This window comes from Pelecanus crispus, chromosome 7 (genome assembly GCF_030463565.1).
Source record: "Pelecanus crispus isolate bPelCri1 chromosome 7, bPelCri1.pri, whole genome shotgun sequence".
In the NCBI taxonomy this organism is placed as follows: Eukaryota; Metazoa; Chordata; class Aves; order Pelecaniformes; family Pelecanidae; genus Pelecanus; species Pelecanus crispus.
In genome coordinates, this window is record NC_134649.1 from 16,831,205 (window position 1) to 16,857,607 (window position 26,403).

At 35.6% G+C, this 26,403-nt stretch overlaps 1 protein-coding gene across 5 annotated transcripts in view; it reads right to left on the reverse strand.

Moving 5' to 3' along the window:
• The window catches only part of ADAM10 (ADAM metallopeptidase domain 10), a 53,329-nt gene that overhangs the window by 3,205 nt on the left and 23,721 nt on the right, over positions 1-26,403 (reverse strand). For 3 of the 5 annotated variants that reach the window (XM_075714023.1, XM_075714027.1, XM_075714026.1), the window contains 12 exons: positions 25,652-25,770; positions 23,520-23,678; positions 15,051-15,154; positions 13,489-13,638; positions 12,236-12,328; positions 11,436-11,619; positions 9,077-9,240; positions 7,366-7,549; positions 6,262-6,412; positions 2,235-2,418; positions 912-1,020; positions 392-612 (listed from right to left, as the gene is read on the reverse strand). In XM_075714023.1, the coding sequence (XP_075570138.1) occupies positions 392-612; positions 912-1,020; positions 2,235-2,418; positions 6,262-6,412; positions 7,366-7,549; positions 9,077-9,240; positions 11,436-11,619; positions 12,236-12,328; positions 13,489-13,638; positions 15,051-15,154; positions 23,520-23,678; positions 25,652-25,770 (1,822 nt within the window). The remainder of the gene's footprint in view (positions 1-391; positions 613-911; positions 1,021-2,234; positions 2,419-6,261; positions 6,413-7,365; positions 7,550-9,076; positions 9,241-11,435; positions 11,620-12,235; positions 12,329-13,488; positions 13,639-15,050; positions 15,155-23,519; positions 23,679-25,651; positions 25,771-26,403) is intronic. The other 2 variants (XM_075714024.1, XM_075714025.1) reach the window with 2 other exon arrangements.

The following is a 26,403-nucleotide window of genomic DNA, read 5'->3' on the forward strand; positions in this document are numbered from 1 at the left end:
GGAAAGTTTCATCTAGTGCAATAAAAATAAGAAATGCTAGAGATCAACATATTTAGCTCCTTAGAAGAAATCAGAGTATTCAAATATGAAGAGTTAAAATGGGAAAACCCAGTAAAATAAAAATGTGAACATGAACAACAAAACAGACAGTGGTATGAACACAAAATATTTACTTGTTTGTTATTGTTATTTATTTGCCTCCATTCCCTTCAATCTGTCAAACTTATTTGCTGCACTCAAGGCGCTTATAGAAAAATTAGTAAAACAAGGACTGATTACACTTTGAAGAATGCTGAAGTACTGTGTATATACAGCAACACTCACCAAGTGTGAATATTGATTAACAAGAAAATTTTACATTAGACTGGTAAGATAAAAAAAAAATACTTACCACAATCCATTCTGCAATATTTTCATACAGCTCCGGATTAAAAATGGCTTTCTTTAATCTAGCTAGAGGGCCATCAGCATCTACTAGCCGACACCTCATAAACACATCACAGTAGCCTTTGAAATCATTACAAGGAGATCCAGGTTGCAAAGTAATAGTTTTACGACCAAAGTATTTCTCCCACTGGTTAGAGCCTGTACTTGCACAAGTAGCTGGGTCCACTGAAAAGTGAATACAAATTAGATTAATCAAACCATTATTGTATTAAAACATACGCATGAATACCTTGGTGTTCAATTGTTCAAAATGCTTTTGAAAATTTTAAGTTTCTATTAATCTGTAAAAAATCAAAATATATTGTTTATTTCCTACAAAATACAATACAATGTCTATCTGAAACTAAGTATGAACAAAATCACAGTATGCTCTTAAGTTAGCAAAAAATAAAATATAAACACCATGAGAAGATTACTCAGATACCTACTGCTGTGTTTATGCTTACAATTCAGACAAATCTTACTTTTTCTCATGCAGCAGACATGACACAATTCTCTATCATCCTTGCCATCTGAACTAGCACATGTACATTCCTCCAGGCCATGCTTCTCACAGATAGAGCCAGCACATTGCTGTTTGAGACAAAAGCATGAGAACACAAAAATCAGTTTCTCTTCTAAGCACACTGGCATTAGGAAAGATATTAATTTTTAATAGCTGAAAGCATAATGGTAGGTCTAAAGATGCTTACCAATAAAAATAATAGCTTGAATTTCTTCTAAAGTTTAGAAAACAAAAAATTTATTACAGTTACTCAATTGAAGTGTTTAGGCTTATTTGATTTTTTTTTTTTCCCCTGAAGATGATTTACCCTATTTTATTTTTTAACACTGTATTTTCTTTTAGGGCCTCAGAGTACCCCGCAAAACACTCACAGCACTGCAATTCACACTGAAACATGATTACTTAAAACCGTTGTTAGGAAAATAAATCAAAAGCATGTCTTCAAAAAAAAGCATGTGTCTCAAAGTAATAATAGAAATTAATGGCAGGAAAGATTCTGTATTTAATTCCACTGTGGGAGGACCCTTCAAATTCAAATAAAAAGAAATTCAGTGTATTTATAATCTTGTTCCAAAAATCAAGTAATTATACAAAGACAATTCCTCCATCTTTAAGACAACTCTGAATTAGCTAAAAATTATTACAAGCAGTATCATTTGATTAAAAACCTGGACTGTGGAAAACTGAGTCTTACAGCAATGCAAGTTACAGCTCTAAGAGGATTACTTCTGCTTGTTTCTGCTTCCAAGTAAATATGGATCAATTTATAAGAGACTTCCCATCAATATTTCATAGCAACTGCCACGGACTCTTTAACCCAGGAAACTAATGGCAGGTCAGAGTAATTCTATATGCCTGCACATCTATGTTACATGCGCATGGGTGGAGGAACTGTATATTTTCATTAAACCAAATTCAACATCTATTGATAGCATATGTAATTTTCTAAGGCAACAAAATTACTTGGCAAGGCTGAAGAAAAATGAAGATGGAAGTAGGAAATAAAACACTTTCATATTCATGATTTTTATAAAACACTTTAAATGGACTTTTTTCAAATAGTAAAGCTAGCTTGGTATTTTTTACATGCTTCTTAATATTTGGTGTACCTTCACAGTTACTTTGATTGAAGCCAATAAACCAAACATTTTTATTGAAAAAGAGATTAATCTTACACTCTTTTCTATTAAGTATTGAAACCATATCACTTCATAATACACTGCCTTGAAATAAACAACTGCAATTGCATATAATTGTAAAAAAAAAAACCCAAAAAACATACCCCATTTATGCAAACTTGTGTGTGCCTGTTGCAATCTGTGAAGTTTGGTTTAGGATCAGATGCCGGACAGAGAGCACTGACACCATTACACATTCCTTCTCTTGCACAGTCAGAATCATTTCGACACTTATCAGTCTTCAGTTTGAAATTACATTGTGCAGTACAGCAGGGACCTTGACTAGGGCTAGAAATAAACAGAAAACATGGATGTAAAGAAAAAGCATGAACGATTTCAGAAGAACTATTCATCCTGAAACCTACTCAAACACTCGACATATTTCTGATTTGTGCTAAGTAAAATGTGAACTGAAAAGAATTCTTTCTGTCCCTTAAGGTAACAAAAGGTTACCGCACTGAGTACAGATTTCTTAGTCTTTGTAGTAACCAATTAAACTATTTGCATTTGTATTGCATTTGCATGGCAAAGTTTCAGTAGCAGAGGGCAGGGCGCTAAAGTGGTGGCTTCCGTAAGAAGCTGCCAGAAGCTTCCTCCATGTCCGATACAGCCAATGCCAGATGGCTCCAAGACAGACCAGCTGCTGGCCAAGGCCGAGCCAATCAACGACAGTGGTAGCACCTCTGTGATAACATATTTAAGAAGGGGAAAAAAAACCCCAAACACCAGGACCTGTGGACCCATGGAGAGAGAGGAGCCCACGCTGGAGCAGGTTTGCTGGCAGGACTTGTGACCCCGCGGGGGACCCACGCTGGAGCCGTCTGCTCCTGAAGGGCTGCACCCCATGGAAGGGACCCACGCTGGAGCAGTTCGTAAAGAACTGTAGCCCCTGGGAAGGACCCACATTGGAGAAGTTTGTGGAGGACTGTCTGCCATGGGAGGGACCCCACGCTGGAGCAGGGGAAGAGTGTGAGGAGTCCTGCCCTTGAGGAGGAAGGAGCAGCAGAGACAACGCATGCTGAAATGACCACAACTCCTGTTCCCCATCCCCCTGCACTGCTTAGGGAGGAGGTAGAGAAAATTGGGAGTGAAGTTGAGCCCGGGAAGAAGGGAGGGGTGGTGGGAAGGTGTTGTAAGATTTGGTTTTATTTCTCATTACCCTACTGTTCTGGTTCTTCCTAGTAGCAGGCATAGTGCTGTGTTTTGGATCTAGTAGAATGCTGATAACACACTGATGTTTCAGTTGTTGCTAAGTACTGCTTATGCTGGTCAAGGACTTTTCAGCTTCCCATGCACAAGAAACTGGGAGGGGGCACAGCCAGAATAGTTGATCCAAACTGACCAAAGGGCTATTCCATACCATATGACGTCATGCTCAGTATATAAACTGGGGGGGGGGGGGGTTGGCCGGGGAGCAGCGATCGCTGCTTGGGAACTGTCTGGGTATCGGTCGGCGGGGTGGTGAGCAATTGCATTGTGCATCACTTGCTTTTGCATATTATTATTATTATTATTATCATTATTATATTGTTATTATTATCATTACCATTTTACTTTATTTCAATTATTAAACTGTTCTTATCTCAACCCAGGAGTGTTTCTCACTCTTACTCCTCCGATTCTCTCCCCCATCCCACTGGGGCTGGGGGAGTGAGCGAGCGCCTGCGTGGTGCTTAGTTCCTGGCTGGGGCTAAACGACCACACCTACACATGTTCTCGCTCCTCTCTCCTGCTCAGTTTTGATTGGTAATAAATTAAACTGATTTTCCCCAAGTCAAGTCTGTTTTGCCCGTGATGGTAATTGCTGAGTGATCTCCCTGTCCTTATCTCAACCATGAGCTTTTTCATTATATTTTCTCTCCCCTGTCCAGTCGAGAACAGGAGTGATAGAGCAGCTTTGGTGGGCACCTGGCATCCAGCCAGGGTCAACCAACCACAGCATTACATTAGAAAAACAGTACAAACACATTTGAAATTAAAGTATACAGAAAATAACAGCATTTCAAAGTTTGTATATATAAAACATTCAATTAGCAAGTTGGCAAAATTAATTCAGGAGCAACTGATTACTTTTATAGTATCAGTTTCCACATAATAAGTAAGTCAAGATTTATCTGTCACCAATTAACATCCACAAGAATTTTTTTTTTCTACTTTCTGCAGCCATACCACTTACACTGTTTAAATAAACAAGAAAAGGGAAGGAGACAGGTCAGATCATCTATCTGAAATCACAGTCAGAGTACAAACAAAATTTTGGGGGAAGGAAAGATTTGTCAAAAAAGCCATATAGCTTCACTGGTTCCCCCAAAACACTTGGGCTCCTTTCTGTCACAGACATCAAGGCATCTGAGCCCCTTATGCTATGTACACCAGTATATCACATCAGTATTTCTGGTGAAACAGCAGGAAACAATAATTTCTCTTTCTGAAGCTGTGTTTGAGTGTGTATGCCATTACAAGCAGCAGAAAAGTGAAGGTTATAAACCATACGTAACTACTTGACTAAAGCTAAGCCTCCCAAGTTCTCATCTCAAATTATTCTGTATCTCAACACTATTCACAGTGTGCTCGTTGGCATTCAGTAGACATCAGAAGATACAACAGACCTTCTGCAGGTCAGGATCTCTCTATTTTAAAACTATGGCATGCTAAGAAAAAAAATCACTTTTACGTCACACATAAAGGACTAAAAGATACGTAAAGCAGCTGGATGGATACCATTGTTTTCCTAAAATGTATTTTAACATGTTATTTGTATGATCCATTCTTACACCTGGATTTGCTTTACATGTCTTTGGGAACCTCTTTGTACAGCAAAATTTTCAATCTTAACAGAACTGCAAAAAAGGGAATCCAAACCCAAAAATGATGCAGCAATTCATATTTAAAACTGTTCCAGAAGGGCATAAACCTAGACTACAGTCAGCTGAACACAAGAGAGCAAAGAAAGGAAGTGGTGGTGGCACCTGATGTACTCGGAAGGAAACAGCTCCTCAGCATAGGTGCAACATAAAATCTCAGAAACCAATTATAAAACAACACAATGTAAGGCCTTTATTTTTTCAGAAATAGTAAGAGTTTGCAAAGGGGGGGGGGGGGGGGGGGGGAGGCATGAAAAATTATTGTAACTATGAATTCACAGGAGATGGTCCTTCTACCATGCCTACACTATCAAATACATTTTAACAGTAGATGCTACTTTTACTTCCACTCCCAGGATGACAAAGATAATTTTTAGGGCAGGAAAATTTAATTAGAACAAAATTGTGTATGTTGTATTAAAAAGTTAGGCTGGTTTAGACTTAAAAATAAGAGCAATTTTCTGTTCCTCTTTGGCGAAGAGGCTACCCAGACATTAGATTTATGTCTGTTTCCAGAGAGGCACAAAAGCTCATGCCCTTCATGTGAAAAAAATCCACTTAAGTTTTCAGATGAGGTAAAAATTTAACCTGTATCTGAAGTGACAGAACTAAAATATAGAAGTTGACTTACTTCAGGGTAAGTCTTATGATCTTTAAAACTTCCTCTTAACAAATCACTGTGTACACAATGCTGCCAAGATACAAGGTGACTTAAAAACATAGTTTAATTTATAAAACAAGCATTAAAAAAACCAAACAAAACAATCAACTATATCCTTCAGTCATCTTCCATTTATGCAATGCTGTAGAAACAGCACTAAGATACTATCCAATTTCATAATATCCTCCATTATCCTTTGGGCAATTAATACTTTCCTGTACCTATTGCAAAAGCAGCATCCTGGTTGCGTTTTTCCGAATCATACATGTTTTGCAAGAATACTGCACAACACATTTCCAATAAAGATAACAATTCAACACATTTTTCTGCACTATGATATGTTAGCATTGATACAATCCAGTGCTGTATTATGTTTTTTTCAAAAGCTAGAGAACAGTCATCTAAGGAAAAGCAAGTTACAATTAGCACCAAGAATTGCACAGCATAGATGTGCTTATGAAGTTCTCACTCACTGTATAAAGCATTTTAAACAAAATAAATACTTTAAGAATAATGCAGGTAAACCAATTCAGATTCTAAAATACCAATTATAGCTATCAATAAATCCCCCAAATGAAAGTGTACTGTAACAGACATGCACAATACCTGCAGTATTTGCCTGGTTTTAACTTGCATTTTTTATCTTCTGATTGGTTTGCATCGTAACAGCATTCATCTTTACACTGGTCACTATATCCACAATCACACTGTTCTCCTTGTTCAACCAGTCCATTACCACAGATGGGTTGACCAGACTCTGAAAAATGCCAGCATATTTATGTACAAAGCAGTACAAAGAATATGCAAATAGACTTATAAATGTTAAAATTGATTTGCAACAGCATCCAGCTAATCATGACTGAAAATGCCTGGTCAAGAGGGACTTCAGACTAGGGCTCAAATCGGTTTGGATTATTTGCTTACCACCCAGCTTAGTCATTCCTACAATTCATAGAATTTTAAGCCTCTGAGTAAATGGTTTCTGCTGATAACAGTGGGAGTTTCTTGTGTGGATAGGAAATCAACAGTGACAGGAAGTTTTCTGCTAAGCCTCCAATGGAAGAGCATCCTTTCTTGCACTCCCTTAACAGAGTCTGAGGGCCTTAAAGCAAAAGCTGATGGTACTGGGGTGAACTACTAACTACTCCAAAACCCAAACCAAATCCCACAAAATCTGTGAGAGCTCACGCATCACAGACTCCAGAAAGAAAATTCCTGCAAAATCTTTTTTTTTTTTTTTTTTGGATGTTTAAATAGAAATTCCTGTATTTTAATTTGTGCTCCTTACCTCTTGTCCTTTCACTGGGCATGACTGAAAACAGTCTGGCCCTGTTTTCTTTACTCCCTCCTACCAATCATTTATAAAGATAGACAAGAGCCCCCCCTCCCTACCCTTCTCTTCTCCAGACTAAACTGTCTCAGCCCTTGCAGCCTCTCCTCTTATGTCAGATGCTACAATCCCTCAATAATCTTTGTGGCCCTTTGCTGGACTCAATCTAGTATGTCCACGTCTCTCCTGTACTGGGGAGCCCAGAACTTGACACAGTATTCCAGATCTCAAATTCAATTCTTTACTTATAGAATCTTTCAGTAAACTTAAAAAAAAAAAGATAAATAAAAAAGTAAAATAAAAATTAATAAAATAAATTTCTAATTAAGCATAATAGGAATAGCTTAGCCATTCTGCTTTCAGGATGACCAAATACATACCAACAAAACAATTATTTCTCTTTTTCTCAAGAACTTGGCTGATATTTCGAATGCTACAGATAGAGAACTTGTTGTTGTTAAGTTTGTCCCCAGATGTAGCTCTTGCATACATGATATAATTGCCATTTTCTTTCTGTCCCAAGTTCTTGGACTCTCCTGGAGTGCACTCCATTCCAGAATCATGCTGCAAAACAAATATTTTAAAACTATTTCTATCAAGACAGCTTCTCTAATTTCTTGCTATCTTTTTATACATGTGCAAAAGTAACCTGATTTGGTAACCTTAACACAGTGAGAATAAAAGGTTCATAAAAACAAAACACCATCTTATACACTAAGGTTTCTTGGAATACGAAAAGCATACAGAAAACAAACGTTTGTTTTGGGTTTTTTTGTTTGTTTGTTCTGTTGGTTTTTTTTTTTTTTTCTTTCCCCAGACAACAGTAGCAAGTATCAAATTTCTTAAGTTTTAGCTTATTTGCATTCTCGGCAATGTATACCCCAAGCGCATGTCCTGGAATGAATACCAACTCGAAAAAGTTGCCATCTCCTCAAGGAAGTGGCTTTATGATCACAAAATGGTAATAAGTATCCTGTGGGATAAAAGTAGGAGGAGTTAAGTGAAACAGCAGTCCATTCTTTTTGCTTGTTTTGAGGGAGGTGCAACAAGATCTTTAGAATAGAGCAGAAGTCTGTTTCCGTCAGCCAGTGACTAGAGCTATACAATATCCAGCATGATGAATGAAATGCATTACAGGTTGGCATACTAGCAGTTAGCAGACGGACAACATACTAAATTTTTAAGTGTAAGAGGAACTCTAATGCTGTTCTGATACATCCAACTTTCCAGAAATACAACCTATGTCTCCAAAAGAAGTAGGTAAATTTTAAAATTTTCAACATAGTTGTGAGAACTGTATCATTTATTATAGTTTGGTAGAACCAAACATGTACTTTCACACACTTCCCTGGATCACACGCAACTTTGAGTAAATTAAAAGAACCATCTTCCAGGCTGATCCAAAAGATGTTTCACTCAGTGGGACTGGTTTTTCAGTTTCAGGTGCTCTTATTTTCACTTATACTTGGAAGGCTTGTTCCCACTCAGAGCAGTGATTTTCTCAAGGCACGTGTAGAAAGCATTCACATGTGAACATCTGTTTTTGAAGAACTTGTCATTCCTCTCATATCTTGATTTCATTTTACTTCCAAGAGTAGAAACCCTATATACTTAAGTTTAAAAATAAAAAAACCCAAACCAGGAAACTTTGTTCTCATCTCCAGCAAAACCAAAAGCCTCATGCTTTCAGCTTGCCACAAACCATGTCCCTAAATGACTGGAAGACAATTTTGCTATAAAATATTGTTCTTGGTATCTCAATCCTCTCCATAATTTTCTTAGATAAACTTGTAAGTATAAATAATTGAACATAAAACAGGGAAGTTTTTCGGGAATAATAATATAGTCCCTTTATAAGAGATTGAACTAGTAGAAATAAAGAATTCCACAAAATCCACCGTTGCACCAGTGTTGTCAAATACTCATAAAAGGGGCTTAGTTCAGCAATCTGTTTTTTGTTTGTATACAATGTGCATGCACATATGCAGTCATTATCATATTTTCCTTGTTTATAAGAAGTAAAACTCCATTCACAAATTATGCACTTCAAAATGGTTGAAAGAGAGTTAACAGATCAATAGTAATACTCACAGGAGAACCAAAGTTATGCCCAACCTCATGAGCAAAGGTAATGTGAGAGACCTTGGGAGGAACATGAGAGCCATAGTTCTGAACAGTGATGATTCCAGTGTTCAAAGATTTCTTCTTACCATCAGAATACAGTTTGCTCTTTTCACATATTCCACCAGAGCTCCCTGCATTTAGAGAAAAGTACAACAGTTAGTCATTTAAGAAAGGTACTGTGTTACTTTTCCAGTGACATTTAGAACAAGAAACAGCTTGCCCCCTCAGTGGATGCTTGCAGACTAAGAGTTCTTCTGTGTAATTAATATTAACCCAACCTTGAAAGTAGATTAGATTTATCCACACTAATGCTCTCAGCACATTCACACAAGAAGTTAGCTGGTTTAGAATAGCTATTAAGTAAGAGCTATTTTGGGCTTTCACTGCATGGACAAGCCCTGATTTCATTACAGCTGTAGCACAAGACCAGCAGGGTGCAGTGTCCAATACAGGTAGCCTCAATCTACATCCCATTTGGATTTCACTAAGTTAAAAAAAACCCACAGTAAAATCACAGGAGATCATCTCTCATGGCAAGAGCATTTATATAAAATGCTTAACACTAGCCATATGTCCTTGTCAGCAAAAGTGACTCATTTTTCCACTGTATAAACTAAAGCTGAAAATGCTTTTGATGTGTGGGTTAATCAGACCCATGTTTAGAAGGTCAACAATCAAGTGCATCACACTTACTGTTTGGAAAAGTCTCTAAATTGTGACTTTAATTTCACCGAATTTTTCCGCAACTTGAGTTTGTACTGAGGCATTATCAATGTTCAAAAATTCAGCTATTCTATTGCTAACACAAACAGTGTCTAAAAAACACTCTAAAGAAGTTTCCTTGCTTTCTGAAGTAAAATTTCATTTTTAGTGAAATATCCCATTTAACCTATGTCAGCATGTGCATTAAGGGTGAAAATTTCTCAAAGCAACTTATTTTTTCTCAATTAAATTTAGTTTTGGAAGCAGCGTTTATGGAATGCACATTCCAATTCATCCTGTGCTTGCTCAGTCTATACACTACACTAGTTATCACAGACCCAGTTTCTTATTTACATGGGCCACACCTATGTATTATTTTTCCTATGGTTCTTCCACAGTCAGTTAGGTTAGTCCACACAGGTCCCTCTAACATACTTACTACATTCATGGGTCCACTGATCTGTTACCCCTCTGAATACTCCACTAATACTTATTTGAGCATTTTAATGTCTTAAGATCAAAGTCTGAGAGACTGTCATACCATGGCAGTTTTCCACATAGCTCAAGTACTCTACAACCAATGTGTGCTTTAGAGGAAAGCAGAGCAGTAAACAAAGTGAGCTTATAATGTATAGCTACATCTCATGAACAGTTTAATGTTTCTTCCACAATTACTTGAAACCTGTTAAAGCTCTTGATAATGTTCTCATAAAGTATCCAGTCTCTTGCAAAGTCTCATAGAACCTGCTGTTCTTCAGCCTAATTCCTCATAATATAGAAATCGCTCAAGGAAAGAAACAAAGGGAAGACTAACTTCTGAATTTCTGATTTTGATTTCTGTGAAAGAATTCCATAATTTGGAATTTGTGCTAAGCTATAATTAAAGAATTTGTATTTACTCAAATTTAAAGACTAACAACTTTCAAATATATCATTTTATAACACTAATACATCCTATAAAACAAATACATCCAGGACAAACATGTGAGATGCTGCACACATGAAGACCACTGTTTGATTTTTTTTTTTTTTTTTTACATCAAGAGACATACTTCAGACCCAAAATACACAACTAGATTGCAACTAATGAGAAGCAGTTCAAGATGACTCACACAATAATTATTCTGTTATCTCCCAGGACAAGATCTCACTGATTTTACTTTATTTAAAAAAAAAAAAAAAAAAAATTGCTTCTAATACTACCTAGAAAACCTAAGGATTCTGCAGTGTAGTTCTACTACAAAATTCAAACTGCATATTTTTAAGCACTGTTTATATATAGCAGAAATACTTGTTTCTCCTGATACTTTACTGGTCACTCATACCTGTCATAAGTAAAAAGCCATCCAAGTAATACCACCTTTGTCTAACAAAAGAAATATGTTTTTCTTTATTGTTCACGTCTTGCTTATCAGAAATACAGCAAGACTAATTGAAGTGACACATGATATGCTGTTTATATTAAAAAAAAAAATCAAACCATACTTAACCAAAATTGTGAAAAGTTGGTTATGAGATTTGTGTCTATTTGCTGTCAATTTAAATGACACAGTTTCTACCTTTCTTCTTTGTACCTACCTACAATATTTTATCTCATAGCGCTGAAGGTTTGGGATATAATTACCTGAAGGGGCTCCAACCCAAGCCAGACCAAGGACTCCATCATCAAAGTCACGGTCTGTAAACACATAGGCCAAGCAATAATCATCATGATTCTGTTCTGAGTTCAGTTCCAGAAACTTTTCCACACCAATGTTAGGAAATCTGAAGGGATTGGAAGAGTCCTTCTCATCTACAGTTGTGTTAATCTAAAAGTAAATTGAAACAAACGGTAAGACATGATTCATTTTCACTGGACTTGTAAATACCAGCTAAGAGGCTTACTGTTGTCAATACCTTGTTATGTTAAATAGTGAAAGATGTTGCTAAAGATTACAGGCCTTGACAAATTACCACCCCTATATTTGGAAAACCAAGTTCTACAATAAAGAATTGCCTTTGTGTAGTAAATCCTCACTCTCTTCTTTCTTTTTCCTTTCCATCAGCACCCAAAAGTTTATATTTATGCTCTTAAATCATCACTTTTAGAAGGAACTTTCAACCTGGATAGCCATTATCTATTTTAGTATTAAAGTTCTTGGAGAGCAATACAGTCTATTCGCCACACAGTCAACACTGCTGAAACCTAAGAAGTTGATTCCTATAAAAATTGACTACAGCTTAATAACAGAAGTAGTAGGCTTCTGACAATAAACACTAAAACCAAACCAAATAAATTGGTTAGGGAACCATTTACTAGAGAGACACTTGTGTTACAAAATTAGTAACAATAAATGGTTACAAGTGAACAGCAACAGGACTTTTGAAAAAATACAGCCCCCAAGCAATATCAACGAAGCTAAAAGTATTTCCAATACAACTTACTCTTATTCGTTTCACCATGAAGCTGATGTTACGGATTCCTGAGAAATCTGTTGACTGGTAAATTGTGTCAATCGCTTTAACATGGCTGGATATCTGTCAAAAATGAAAGTATCTACAGTTCAAAGATCTACGCACTACGCTATAGCTAATCTTCAATAGCAACAACTGTGAGGCCTATACTTTTACATGTAAGATATTACGCCATATGAACTCTAGCAGGCCTTTTTAATCAAATGCTGATGGCAAATAACAGAAATAAATAACTACATAACTAGTATCTGCATTGCCACCATGACAGATAACAGCAAAGTATTTTGCTGTTTGCCTTTTTTTTTTTAAACACATAATTCTGTCAACTATTGAGATACCTGTTTGTGATACTCACTCGATTCATTGCTACGGTAAGATAGCACTGTAGTTAAAATTGTATTCAAAGCACTGTACTACTTTTTTTGAGAAAAAATTTACTTGTTACAGCATTATTCTTTCATTTCTGGTAGAACACAAATGTGAAAAAAACTGATCATTTACCTTATCCAAGAGCACATAGAAATGCTAAGTCATTGAAAACCTGATTTGGAAGGTGACTTCAGAGCTTTGGAAAATGTTACTCAAATTGAATTGCATATATACAGTGTGATGAATAAATAGTAAAAGTCAGATTTTTTAAATCTGTGGCAGTAGTTTTTTAAATAAAAAGTGGCAGTGAAACTTCAGACTTCAAGAGAAGTATGTTGTAGTTATATTTTTAGCAAATGATCAGCAAAAAAACCACCACCAAACCAAACTTTTTCCATTTAATAGTATATTGACAAATGAAAAGCACCTGCCTTTAGTTGCCACTGCTTTTTTAACCTTCCACTACTACAGACACTACCGGAACAGATTTCAGTGTCATTAGCCCACAGTGTTTTGAACTAAAATTTCAAATAGAAGGCTATGCAAGTGTTAACACCGAGGCTTGGCAGGCTGTCAAACAGACTAGAACTCTTCAGGAAGTATTATTTTTCTAAGTAACAATTGGGAAAAGCCAGACTGCAAGTCTTGCTCAGAGGTGCTAAACAAACCACAGCCGCCATTATTAACTAGAGGAAGCACAAGTGCCCAGGACTTTTGTCACAGCTACATAGCATCTTTTTAGTGAAATAAAAAAAGCTGTTTCAATAATATACACAATTAAGTTACGTGAAATTTATCAGAAATACACAAATAAAGTAAAAGCAGATCATATAAAACAAAGGGATTAGAAATACCTGTGCAATTACAGCTTCCCTTGTTCCATAATGCTTGTAGAACAGATGATCAGTCTGAATATACAGCTGACACGTATTTTTTTCAGCCTGAGTAGCACGCTTTTTTCTTAAAAGCTGTGGACCATTGTTCTTAGGCTCTTCAAAAGGCTTCTACATATACACAGGAAATAAATATATTAATTTTGTAGATCTACATGCTGTACTAGATTACCTAAAAATAGTGATGGATTTTTCTAAACATACTCAACTAATACAAACAGATTTTCATTCTTTTTCTTTAACCCACAAAGTTTCATGAATCTGGAAATAAAGTAAGTATGTTAGCCAGTTTTCAACTATGCCATCTATTTTTAATGATATCTCAGTCAAACCCTTCTGTGCATTTCATTTTATATTACAAAAGGCAGTCAATGTGAAATAGATTTTTTTCATTCCTGTGATCTTTGGAATTTTTCTTTTTCATAATCCTTTCCTAAGATGAACAGTTTGTAGATTAGAAGCAAACAGTGCTGTGGAACTTAAATGCACCCTCCCTAACACAGGTTATTTCAAATTGTAATTACCTTAGTCAGCTACCTTGGCAAACAGAAATACTTAAGCACTTCAGCACGGAACAAATGGTACACTAAACATGAAGTTAAGATAATGCTCATTAGTCAGAGCAGTATCTGCTAACACATTGGCCTTACAGTATTCACTGGTTGATGGCCCACTCTCTCCATGGAGTTTTACAAGTAAATTTTTGGGAAAGCATGTTATTGTTACCAAGGCTGAATTGTGTGACACTGTTGATAACTTCTGGAGTCCCAATGTAAATAAACTTTAAGTTGCTGATTCTATTTAAGAAGACATATTGCGTAATTTCTTTGGCATATACTTAACTGACACCACAAAAGGATACCAAAACTTGAAACAGCTCAGAACATAGGTAACACTAAGAGAAACTCAATAATTTACTGTTGGAAAAAATTCCAATTTCATGACAAGTGGTACAAACCTGAAGGTAAAAAACCTGCTAAACAGGTACGCAAGGCCCTTCCATAGACCACTTACCTCCTATTACAGGCAATCTGTAGCATGCTGTAACCCATTCAATCTTTCAATATTGCTAGTAAGACCCTCCCACTCATACCACTTCATTTACCACTGAAAGCACTCAAATATTGCAAATGTGTTACATTAACTTCAAAATCTAGAAGTTATTACTCTTTAAGGACCAATATACTACTTAGAGATCAAGGGATCTTGAAACTCCTCCTTCTCAACTGCAATATATTCCCCATTTCAACCTTGATTTCCACATCCATCTAAAATTCCAATTGTTGAAAAATTTGAGATCATGAAGGATTCATTAAGCCTATGAGCTAGCACATTTATGCTGTAGAAGCAATGGGAAAAAGAATTTAGAAAAATAACGTTAATAAAAGACCTCTAGCAATAATATAAATACCTCACAATGTTGAGGGACAATGACTGACCAAAAGTGAAAGAGACAACATACAAGAAATAGGAAGTAATTACACTAATTTCTACTCAACATAATCCATTAGCCTGTGTTGTACCTCTGTTGTTGGTTCTTCTATACCAGTCATCTGGTACTTCTGCATTCTTTCAAATACTGAATGATCTGCACAACCTCCTTGTGGTCCATATTTATGTGGATATTCTAAAAAGAGGAAGGCCAGTTTTGAGTTTTCAAATCCCAAGTACAATTGCCAAATACGGCTGTATCATTGCAACTTATTCAGTTTGTGTCCAATATTGCTTATGTGGTTTTGGGGAAGCATTCTAAGATTCAAGCTTTATGCAGCTGTCTTCTTTCATTAAACATTTCTACTAAGATACATTCTTAGTTTTACAAACAGAACAAAACAAACAATTGCTTCTTACCATTGTTTTCTTATAGATAGCTAAAGAAAAATATGAACAACATCTAACATAAGAACAAGAGCTATTATGTACACATCTGTACTGATTAGCTTGAACTAGCAGCAGCCTTAAAAAAAAAAAAAGTACTTATAATGGAAAATTATTAGAGCTCAAGTATACTAAAGACTGCCTGGATAGGAGAGAGGGTTTTTTGATTCTACTTGGTAAACCAAAACTAAGGAACTTTGCTAACATTCTTAAAAGATTCTATTACTTCATTCATCTTCCATAGAATTTTTAAAAATTGTCATATTATGCAACTTATCTACCAATACATAAGAACTGGTTTCAAACTCAACTCCACAATTCTAGAACTATGAGTTTGCTAGCAATTTTATTGACAAGGTGAAATGCACAATTTCCATTCTGGAAAGTAAACAATACAATTAAGGATAAGAGATCAGTGTGCATATGTATATATGCATGTGTGTAGATTTAAAACTTACAGAATTACAGATTACAAACATTTACAGATATATTTAAAGCTTACAGGCAAAGTAAAAGAGGACTGGAAAAAACACTTTCATCACCTCCTTACTATAGCTGACTGTTTAAATTTTAAAAACAAACTGTAGTACTATCCAGGTACACAGCACTTAAACATGCTGGAGATCCAAACTAGCTAAGTAACAATATCATACAATTGGTGCTTACCAAGGGTAATTCTTTCAGTACTTGTCAATGCAGATCTCACTGCACATCTGAACATGCTTCAGACACATATGGTTAGGTTTTGACTGTTAGTACCTGATGGAGATTTATAAGCAACCTATACTTGCAGAAGCTTCCTCTGGAGATGAGAAGTACCAAAGGGAAGAGGTCTAGCACCTTCAGTTTCTCTGCAGATTGGATCCCATTATAAATTGGTGTCCCAGTAAGAGATAATGGAGTACAGATTATGGGAGCCACATATGTAAATACTTAAGGAACCAGTTTCTGTAGGGCAAACCAGTTTTACCATAATCTCATCAGGGTGCAGGTTCTGTCAGAAATGTGTGAACTTTACCAAGGTTTGTTGTTTTTTTGGGACTTACTGGTGGGATTTTTTTTTTTTATTTTTGTTTGTTTGGCAGGTTTTTTTGTTTGTGGTTTTTTTTATTTTTAAAGAAAGTGTGAAGATCCAGAATCACAGAGTAAATAGAACAGACACATAGGAGTAGATTTATAAAACCTAAGACATGGCACTGAGGACTTGATGTCCACATTGTATTCATCTCAGGGGATTTTACCCTGGACTAGCTCTAGTCTGGTTCTGTGGAGTCAAAGCCTGTTAGCAGTTGGAGCACAGCAGATGCACTCTTGGAGTATGCATTCCGGTACAGTTTCATCTGACAGTTGCCTTTATTTATCTTTGATTCTCATACCTGCTCCCTGCAGTCGTACTGCATGCTACTGCTAAACTATTTCAATATACAAGCCCAACTTGCTTCAGACTTTCTCCCTATGTCATTAAGCTCTAAACTTTGTATTTTAATCATTAAAAGCTGGGGGAAAATTAAATAGCAAGCAGGAACAACAACAACAAAAAAAATCAATCATATCCTTGGCATACAGCTAAAGTTGAGTTCTGAAAAAACCGAACCATTTCTTATGAGTTTATGATCCAAAACACCCAAAGACTAGATTCAGTGGACCCACCAATAAGCTTAAAAGGACTGATCAAGAAATAAAATCAGTCTTCCAACCTTCATTCCTCTCAATCACACATATTTACAAGTATTTAAAGAGCTCATGTTTAACAGTTTTTTTTAAAACTGGGTAATGACAAATGAGGCCAATTTAAACATAGTTAACAATTTTTTTCAAATTAGGTTCTTTTCCGGGTACAAAGTATTTTACTGCAATTGTAAATTTTGCTTACTGGGAAAGAACCAGGTTTAATAAACACACTTCCTGGCAAAGAAAGTTTCAGCCTATGAGTAATTGAAAGATTATAGTTGGGCGTAAAAAGTTATTCATTATCTCACTAGCAAATTAATTTCATCTACCGTAAAGGTATCCAAGCACAATATTGTATTTCAAAACTTATTTCCAGTCTGAATTTTAGAGAAGCTGCTCCAACATACAACAAAATCACTTTTTCTTTGGTCAACTTTATGCCTACTCTGTTTTGACTGATGTTTGCCAACAAGATTATTAGCAAAACCTTGATATTGTGTGGGAGGTAATTTGTTTGGATTTTAATAAGGTTGTTTCTTTAAATTAAAAAGAAAAAAAACCTTTTGAGAGGTAACTACAATGAAGGTGCAGTACTAGGTTTTTGAAAAAATCCTAGACTTCTGAAGGAACTGGTATTTTCCTTTCACTATTTTACAGAAATGCTCATGAATGACTGTTATCAGAACCTTTTAAGTTTATTTAATGATTTTCTCCATACTAGTTTCCCACATTTCAATTTCTACCACCACATAAATACCATCTTTGAACTGCTGGCTCATCACATTCCTCCCAGTATGGTTAGCCCTAGCACAGTGCCAGAAGAATGGAGAGAGAAAGACGGGAAAATATGCTCTTACTGTAAGCCACCTCACTCAATCTGATTAGCAATGTAGTGGAACACTGGCTTTGCTACAACCAGTATTAAACAAGCACCATTCGCTCATTTGTTGAGGTCATCTGTACTTTTGGGATCCTGTTTCCTATCACTAGATTGGAGTTAAGAGCAAAGGATTGTGGAGAAAGGAAGGATCATATCTATATCCACCACCTTTTTTCCTCCCACCACAGTATTAAAAAAAAATTCTATTGTATTTATTTTAACTAAAATTCTCATTACCCACTACCTGATTTCATACCACCAACCACTTATCTTTGTGACAAAACCACGTTACACAAGGGCGGAGTAATGGACAATACTGCCTCACCATCAGCACACTTCATCTACATAAAACCATCATAACTTCAAAGCAACTCCTGCAGGTGGTAACTGCAGGAATCCACAGAAATTAACTGGAAACATGACTGCACAGCGTATTTTGCACCAGGACAAAATGCCATTTTCTGCTATCACCACACTTCCATTCATACTCTGTGGCATTATGACAATTGACAGAACAGTACTAGAAATAAATGGTCCCACAGTGCATTACACAAAAGCAGTTTTTCGTCTGTATCATGTTTCTGAAAGAGGTTAGGAAATCCCTTAATACATTTTTAATACTGACTGCCTGCAATGCAAACAAGTATTTCTCACTTCAAAAGTAATAATCTAGTAAGAAACAATTTAAAAGCATGACAGTTAAAATCATGAAGAATTGAACATGAAACAGTCTGCAACAGCAATTGCCAAGGTCTTGCATGTGCTGGAAAAGACAAATCCATCATAGACAGATTTGAATCCACCCTGCTAAACACAGGAGGCAGGCACTACAGGATAGTTCCCTTTGGAATTACAGAGAAAGTTGCGTATAAAGCTTCCGTTTGATAAATGCTGTGTTATCCCCAAACCATGAAGTTTCTTCATCTTTTGAGACTTCCTATTTCCACCATCCCCTGCAGTAGTTCCATTTCTGGAGCTAAGCAGGAACTACATGGTGTCAGATGACTCGGACAGCTTTGACCCACATCATGAAGTCTTGTGATGCTTTTAAATGCTTTGAGAGGTACAGCCTCCTGCCAGCTCTTTGGGATCAAGAGCTTCTTAAACTCATCCCTACCACAACCCTGTGAATTGATCAAGAGAAAACACATGCCTTTACCATGAAATGATTACTTACAGTGAATGCAGAGTTGAGGAAAAACTAGAAGCCTACTTTTCATCAGATCTATAACAGAAGACTTTAGTTACAGGATCAATTCTCTAACTAGAGAAAATCCTCAGGCAAAACAAATACTTTATTTTTCTTTTCCCGTATTGTCCAGTTTCCCATTTTCCACTTTGAATTTTTGTATATCCTGACAGAATGTTAAAAGATAGTAAACAACAATAATGTAATAATTCTAAAAAAACCAACAGAAAAATCTTGTCATTTCATACTTTCTGACCATATCTTCTTCTAACTAGATGGCAGATCATTATTAATGATATATACAACTACAGATGCTCAAAATAAGAATTCTATTCTTTTAAAAAGGTACTACCTACCACAAAGAAATTCCTGATCACATGAATTTTTTTTCTTCTACTCGTCAGTACATAGTATGATCTGTTAAGCATTTAGGTTAACTACTTAACGGATACCGGATTTAGGCATCTGAGGCAAGGATATGACATCAAGCTTCCATTAAAAATGATGAAAATTCAGTTCAACAGCCATAGAGATTTGCCCAATACTAGCAAAAGCAATAGTGTCAGAACAAAACTCAAATTTAAACACACACAAAAAAATCCTTATTACAGATTTCATCCTAAGTAGTCTGTCACACTGTGCTCCCATGACAACTGCCAAGTAGACCTTCATTATTAAATCAACAACCACAATATTAAAAAAAAAAAAGAAACCAAGTTCTCACTTATAATACATAGTTTGCAATGGTCAGTTCATTCACCAGATAGGGCTTTGCAAAATTACAAAATACTTTACTTTCTGTTCTCAGTTGTATAGCTCTTCCAAGACCACAAAGACAATTAAATGACCATGTTGATTTTCCCAAAAGTCTGAACAGGATTTTCCTGTCTACTGTTGATTGAGGAAATACCGATTTTGTATTTTACAGTAGAAACTCAGGGATACATTTGAAGTATATATGATTTAAATAAGGTAAATACAATTCCCAATATATTCCTAATCCTTAAAGAAAGGTTTCAAAAATATTTTAATGAAAATAACCATTTGCATCTTCCTAGCACTAAATTATAAAACAGTTTGATCAAGAGTGGTTTAGAAACAAAAATCATTCAACTTGTGTTTCGAGTCATGAAAAGAAGGCTGCCTTCCACTGGTCACCACAACCACTGTAACAAAAGCTGCCTTATAAAGTTGACAATACAATCCCCATTTACAAAAAACCCTTTTGTTTAACTGCTGAATAAGAACTCATTGAGATGCTAATCATATGTTGCATTGTGATTTCTGAAAAGCACTAAAAAGCATATTGTTTCAAAAATAAACATGAGTAACCAAAAAATATCCCAAAATAAAGCAAAGACAACTTCTTTCCCCAGTCTCTCCTGAGTTAGAAATGTAAGCATTTTTGTTGCTTTTGTCCTGTGTAAGATACTAGTGGTTTGACTCTATTTCACAAGAGTTAGCTTTACATTAGAGCAATAGCAACAGATTTGCATGCTTGTTTTTATTTTTAAAGCTACTGTAAAGCTTAGCTTTTTTTAGTTGTCGTCGGGGGTTTTTTGGAGCTGCAGTTCAATGCAAAAATAGCTCTCATGAAAGGCTAAAAATTTTAGCCTCAAAAGCACTATTCAAAAAGTGACAGAAGCAGTTGTATACTTAAGATATTTCAGACCACAGAAATCCTACAGGCATGTAGGATACCAATGAAAAAAGTTAAACTGTACCACCAGAATGCATGCATATCAGACTCTGCATTGACAGCAATCAACAGGAGCGGCACCTTTTCAAATAGTGCTGCTTAGATTTAGCTCCAGGATGGGCTATTTTCAACCATGCTGAGCAAGCAGCAACATTCACTCACTTGGTGATTTGGAAGCCATATTGTACTGTTGCTTTAATGTGGCTCTCTGGAATAGATTTAGACAATCCTCTCTGATAATCTGATTTGGTTTCTAACTGATCATTTTGATGCACTAGATTCAAGAGGAAACACAGTGTAAGCCCACATACCATCATCTGAACAATTAAAAAATACATATCCTGCTCCCATTCACTTTAATAAGACATTAATATGAACCAATTTCATCATTAGCTTTTTCCAGCTCTCAATTGATCCATTTACTCCTCCAACAGAGATCACTTCTACAAAACAGCAATACTAACTTTCATAAAATCAAATTATCTCCTTCTTTAGGGTACAGTTCTATTTCTGTCATTATTCATGTTGATAACAGTGAAAAGAATATTTTCAGTCGCCCACTATTTACAGCATAAGGAACCAGTACGAGACAATCTTTTTGCTTGTCTCACCTCTTGAAAACTGGGCAAATCGCTTTACTGCCTCATGTCCCTTTACTTCCCTCCTCCCCCTCTTTTCTTCAACAGGGTTAATAAAACCCTTTGTAAAGCAGACAGTGACTTATTTAAAGAAAGTGCTATATAAGTGGTAGCCCAGTATTCCCACTATCAAGCAGTGAAATTGGACTGTTCGGTGAGACCTATAAAACATACCGAAGAGTTTAGAACTATGTGCAAATTATTCACAGAAATGTTGTTATAAAAGACACATCTTATGGTTTCACACCAGGCTTTTGTAATTTTTTTTTATTACTTTTCCCCACTACTCCTCTGTTCCTGCAGCAAACCCTGTTATTACTGCTCCAACAGCAGCTAGCAAGGCAAACTGCCTTCTCGGACTTTCACCTGCAACGCTCTGTAGAGCTGAAAATTAAGTGCATGCTGCAACTTCTCTTCGAGAATCAAAAGCAGTATATGGAACACTATCCTATAAAGTTACTTTACTCTCAAATATGAGTCTTGTAAGCACCAGGAAGGTATACATTTAGTCAGTCAGAAAACAAGTATAGCTTACAATGTACATAAAATTAAATAACTGCATTCATTCAGAAGCTCTTTAAAATTATGCAACTTCTATTTGATTTTGGGTTAGTAATCATATTTACAGAATGGGGTAACAGGAAGGACAAACATATCTGCTAGCTCACAGCCATTTTAACGTACTCAAAGACAACAGACATACTGCCACTGAATGTAAAATACAGCTGTATTCCAGAAGCTTTATTCAATTAGAAAAAATAAACAAAATTTGCTCAGTTTTTAGCAGAGAAAGATCATTTCTTTTCCCTGTATTCATGCAAGAGAAGTAACCAGAGAGAACATTATGCAATAACCCTGTGTTTTTCACTGACTTACAGCACAGAGAAAATGCTTATATATTAAGCCAAATCACAAGCAGATTTTCCTCATCTATCTTCCTATATTTGACATTTCTTTTCACAATACAGTCTCATTATGACTTACTCTGAAAATGATTTATACATGTATCATCGTGAGAGTGGTTCAAGTAATTTCTAGTGATCTAACCCAAGACTCTTCAGCCAATTCCAAATGAGATTTCAAACTCAAGTCTTCTAGGATTTGCACAATGGCTTGATGGGACAAGTTTTTAAATGAAGTTATAGTTTAAATTGATTTTTAAGCAAGACTGAAGTCCTACATAAATTTAGCTTGCAACACACAACTTGTTAGCTTCAATAACCAAAAGGTAATCTTAAAGTGACTCTCTGCCAACATCTGCTTGGAAGGATTGAAACTTGGAATCACAATTTTATTGCAGTATTTTTGGGGTTCAGCATGAAGTTACTTAAGCATGAAATAAAACTGATTTTTACTACAGCTGAAGACTGATCATACATAAAAATGCAGGTAGAGAGCAGGAGAACTGTGATGCATCAGTTCTGAAGATGTAAGAGTATTCCACGGTACTTTCTCATCCTTTTGGGCATTTACAATAAAGCTAGACTTCTGGGACTATACTCTTCAAATTCAGGTAGTATTCTCTGTACGCTCCCATCAGTCATTGTGTGAAATGGGGCATACTGGGTGCCACCACATCTTATAGAGAGCTCTCTGAAGGCATCTGTGACCTACATGTGCAGGGGAAACTTTTATTTCCCACAAGTACCACCTTCACTAGATGTAGGTAAATGCTTAGCAACTCGAACTTTAATTATCCTTTATTTTGCAGATCACAGGGAAGAATAATCAGTATAGAGCATTTTAAGAATACATTTTTCAACAGAAACGTGTATCCACTGAGTAGAAAATACACTGCTTATACACTTAAGCCTGACTGCTAAGGATTTCTTGAAATGGCAGAATAAGGAAGACTTACTTTGGTTTGCCATAAATCTCTTTCACACCATAACTGTATATGAATCACTTCAGGACAGCATGATTCACAGTGTCATATGCAAGCCGAAGTCTCATTTCATGCTTACAAATGGCTTACAGTTTTTGACATTTAATAAAAAAAAATTTATGTCATCTGCAGCACAAAATGGAAGTACTCACTGATATCATCTTCATGATAAATGACAGAGTGGAACGGTAGAGTTTTGTCCTTAATATATCTCTCTGCCGGCTCAATATAAAAGGTCCCACTGTGAGTTTGGATGAATCCTTCAAATTTTCCATCAATAACAGACCCGTGGCTAAGACTTCCCTGCTCACCTGTTAAAGGAAGAAGTGCATTAGTTTTTTTATACCTTTCTAAAAGCTTTCAGTCGTGTGCAAACTTCAAGCATACACACTACCCAAGGTGTTAGGCAGATAATGCTAAAGCATGATACTCGCATAATTATCCTGATCACTCACCAGTTCCCAGCTCATAAAAACCTATATGAATTACACAGTAATAATGTCTTATTGCTGTTATCCAGAATCTTATTGCAGAAAGTCTATGTCTGAATTTAAGACGAAGATTATTCCACAGCAAGAAATACAGTTATACCAAAATCATAGTTACTAAGTTCAATAGCTTTGTAATCAAGTGCATAAATGACATGTGTAAAAAGCATTCAACTCTGTATTTTAAAGCTGTCACATATACAGCATGTAATCCTATATCCAAGTCCTGTCTTTATACATCTATTCATACAATTATAAAGAGGAAAAAAAAAAAAAAAATCAGAGTGCATACTGAACTTTGAAAGCTTTCAAAGAAAGATTTCCCTATATTCAAGACATCCATTTTTGACTTCAATCATAAGTCTCCTAAAACTGTAGCTAGGTTTAAATGCGGTATGGAGTGAATTTGTATTTGAAACAGTCACAGTCTGGAAAAATACAACTGCCAAAGTTTAATCATTGACAGCTACAACATGCAGCATGCCCCACAAGCCTTTTCCATAAAAAGGATGAAAGATTACTAGAAGAATGTTTATATACTCTTCCATTGAGAAGGGTTCAGAATCATACTATCAAATTATCAGAACTGTACTCATTCTTATCATTAACCAGTACTAATTTCTAATTAACAATTATCAATAATTTTATAAAGTTCATATACAGTACTGAAATTTGGAAAAAGTATCTTGAAGATATGCCATATAAACCTTAAGAGAGAACACTAAAAACTAGAAATAGGCTTTGTGGAACACTAATTTTACGACATTCATAAGCAATCCCAGATTTACTTTAGACTATATTCTAACAGAATGTGCATTAATATGCCGAACTTAGAAGCCATCTTTGGAAATTTCAGAGTACTCAGAAGGAAGACTCTTGATCTGAATGGAAATCAAGAACCAACAGGAAAACAATTTATTTAATCTAACTTTGTTCATGATCTTCATGACAAGTACAAAGTTGGGTTAAATGAGAAAGATAAAAAGGACTAAAAGGAAATGTAGAGTAAGCCCAGTGAGTAGACTCATGTGGATCCTTTAATCTCAACCCTCACCAACAAGGAAAAAACCAAAAGATTTTCTGAAATAATTTCACAAAATAAGAAAAAAACCACAACAAAAGACCCTACACACCTTAAAAGCTCACTGACCTACTTAAGTCTACTGGTAAATTGGTCTACCTAGATGTATATAAAGTGCTAAGTGTGTATACTACTTTTCACAGTTTAAAACAGTCACTTAAAGACTGTAGGACATTACTGAGATCTTCAGGAAGCAGTTAGATTCCTTTCAGACCCAAACAGACTGTACAAAGAAGGACAGAGCAAGTCTTAATCCTTCTCTTCTTTTCATCTGCTTTCAGTTCCTTAATTCTCCATCCTTTGTAATCAATTTTATCTTTTGTATTTACTGAAATCAGGTATATTACCCTTAATGACGGTAGCTCTATATTCCTTAAATTCTTTTAAACTAAGAACAGTACCTGATCTTTTTTAATGCAGACAGTTTTTCTCTTTTTCTTTTTCAAATGCATCAGATGTCTATGAAGAGTATGTTCATAAACAGACTTAAACTTCAAGTTCTATAGATACGAAAATTATTAGGTAGAATACTCATTTAAGTGTGACTCTTACATGAGAATAAAAGCTGGTGGAGTTTAAATGCATTTAGATGCATTATTGAAGTTTAATAATGAAGATAACGTAATCATACAGATACTAATTTTCTGCATGTACTATTAAAAAACTCCTGTTTAAAATGACTGCGCTTTAATCCATTTTAAAGCATTGTACTTACCATAAATGTGTCCAGTGTAAATATGGGAGGTATCATAATCAATTACTTGGTTTGATATTTCTACTTTAAAGTCATCACTAAAAAGAGATGTATCTCTCTTCATTCGAAGGTTGAAGTGTCTAAAGTGAATAAAACAAGATGGTCAATTGCTTTTGAGTTTCAATTACAAGAGCACTAAGCAATGTACTTCTAACCAACATCTTCCTGGAAACAATTTGCAGACTGTAAAATTTATCTATAGAAAATGTTTATATTTTACAAGAATTTAGACCACAGCCTAGAATGATTTTTTTGAGCAAGATTATTTAAGATGCTTTTGATACAAGTAGCTAAATTCACATAATTTAAGCCAGAAAACAGGGTTAGACTTAAACGCATAAATCTAAAATGCTGACTTTGACTACACACTTGTTCCCATTCCTCCAGAAGACACAGATGTAGCTTAAGGGAAAAAGCAACTATTTTACATCCAGCACTGTGAAGCAGAAGAGGTAAGAACATCTATCAGCTTATTTTACTTTCATTGCCAACATTTAAGTAATGTAAAGGAAATCTAGGTGATCTAATTACTGTTTCAACTGAAACTCAAAAATTAAGATGGGCAACAACATTTAATAAAAAAAATACTTAAACTGGTAGAGTTACATGCACAACTATGTAAACAACTCTACTCATTGAATGATCTTGTTCAAATTACAACACTACATTCTTTGATGCAAATCGTACTGCTAATCTTTATATGAAATATACTA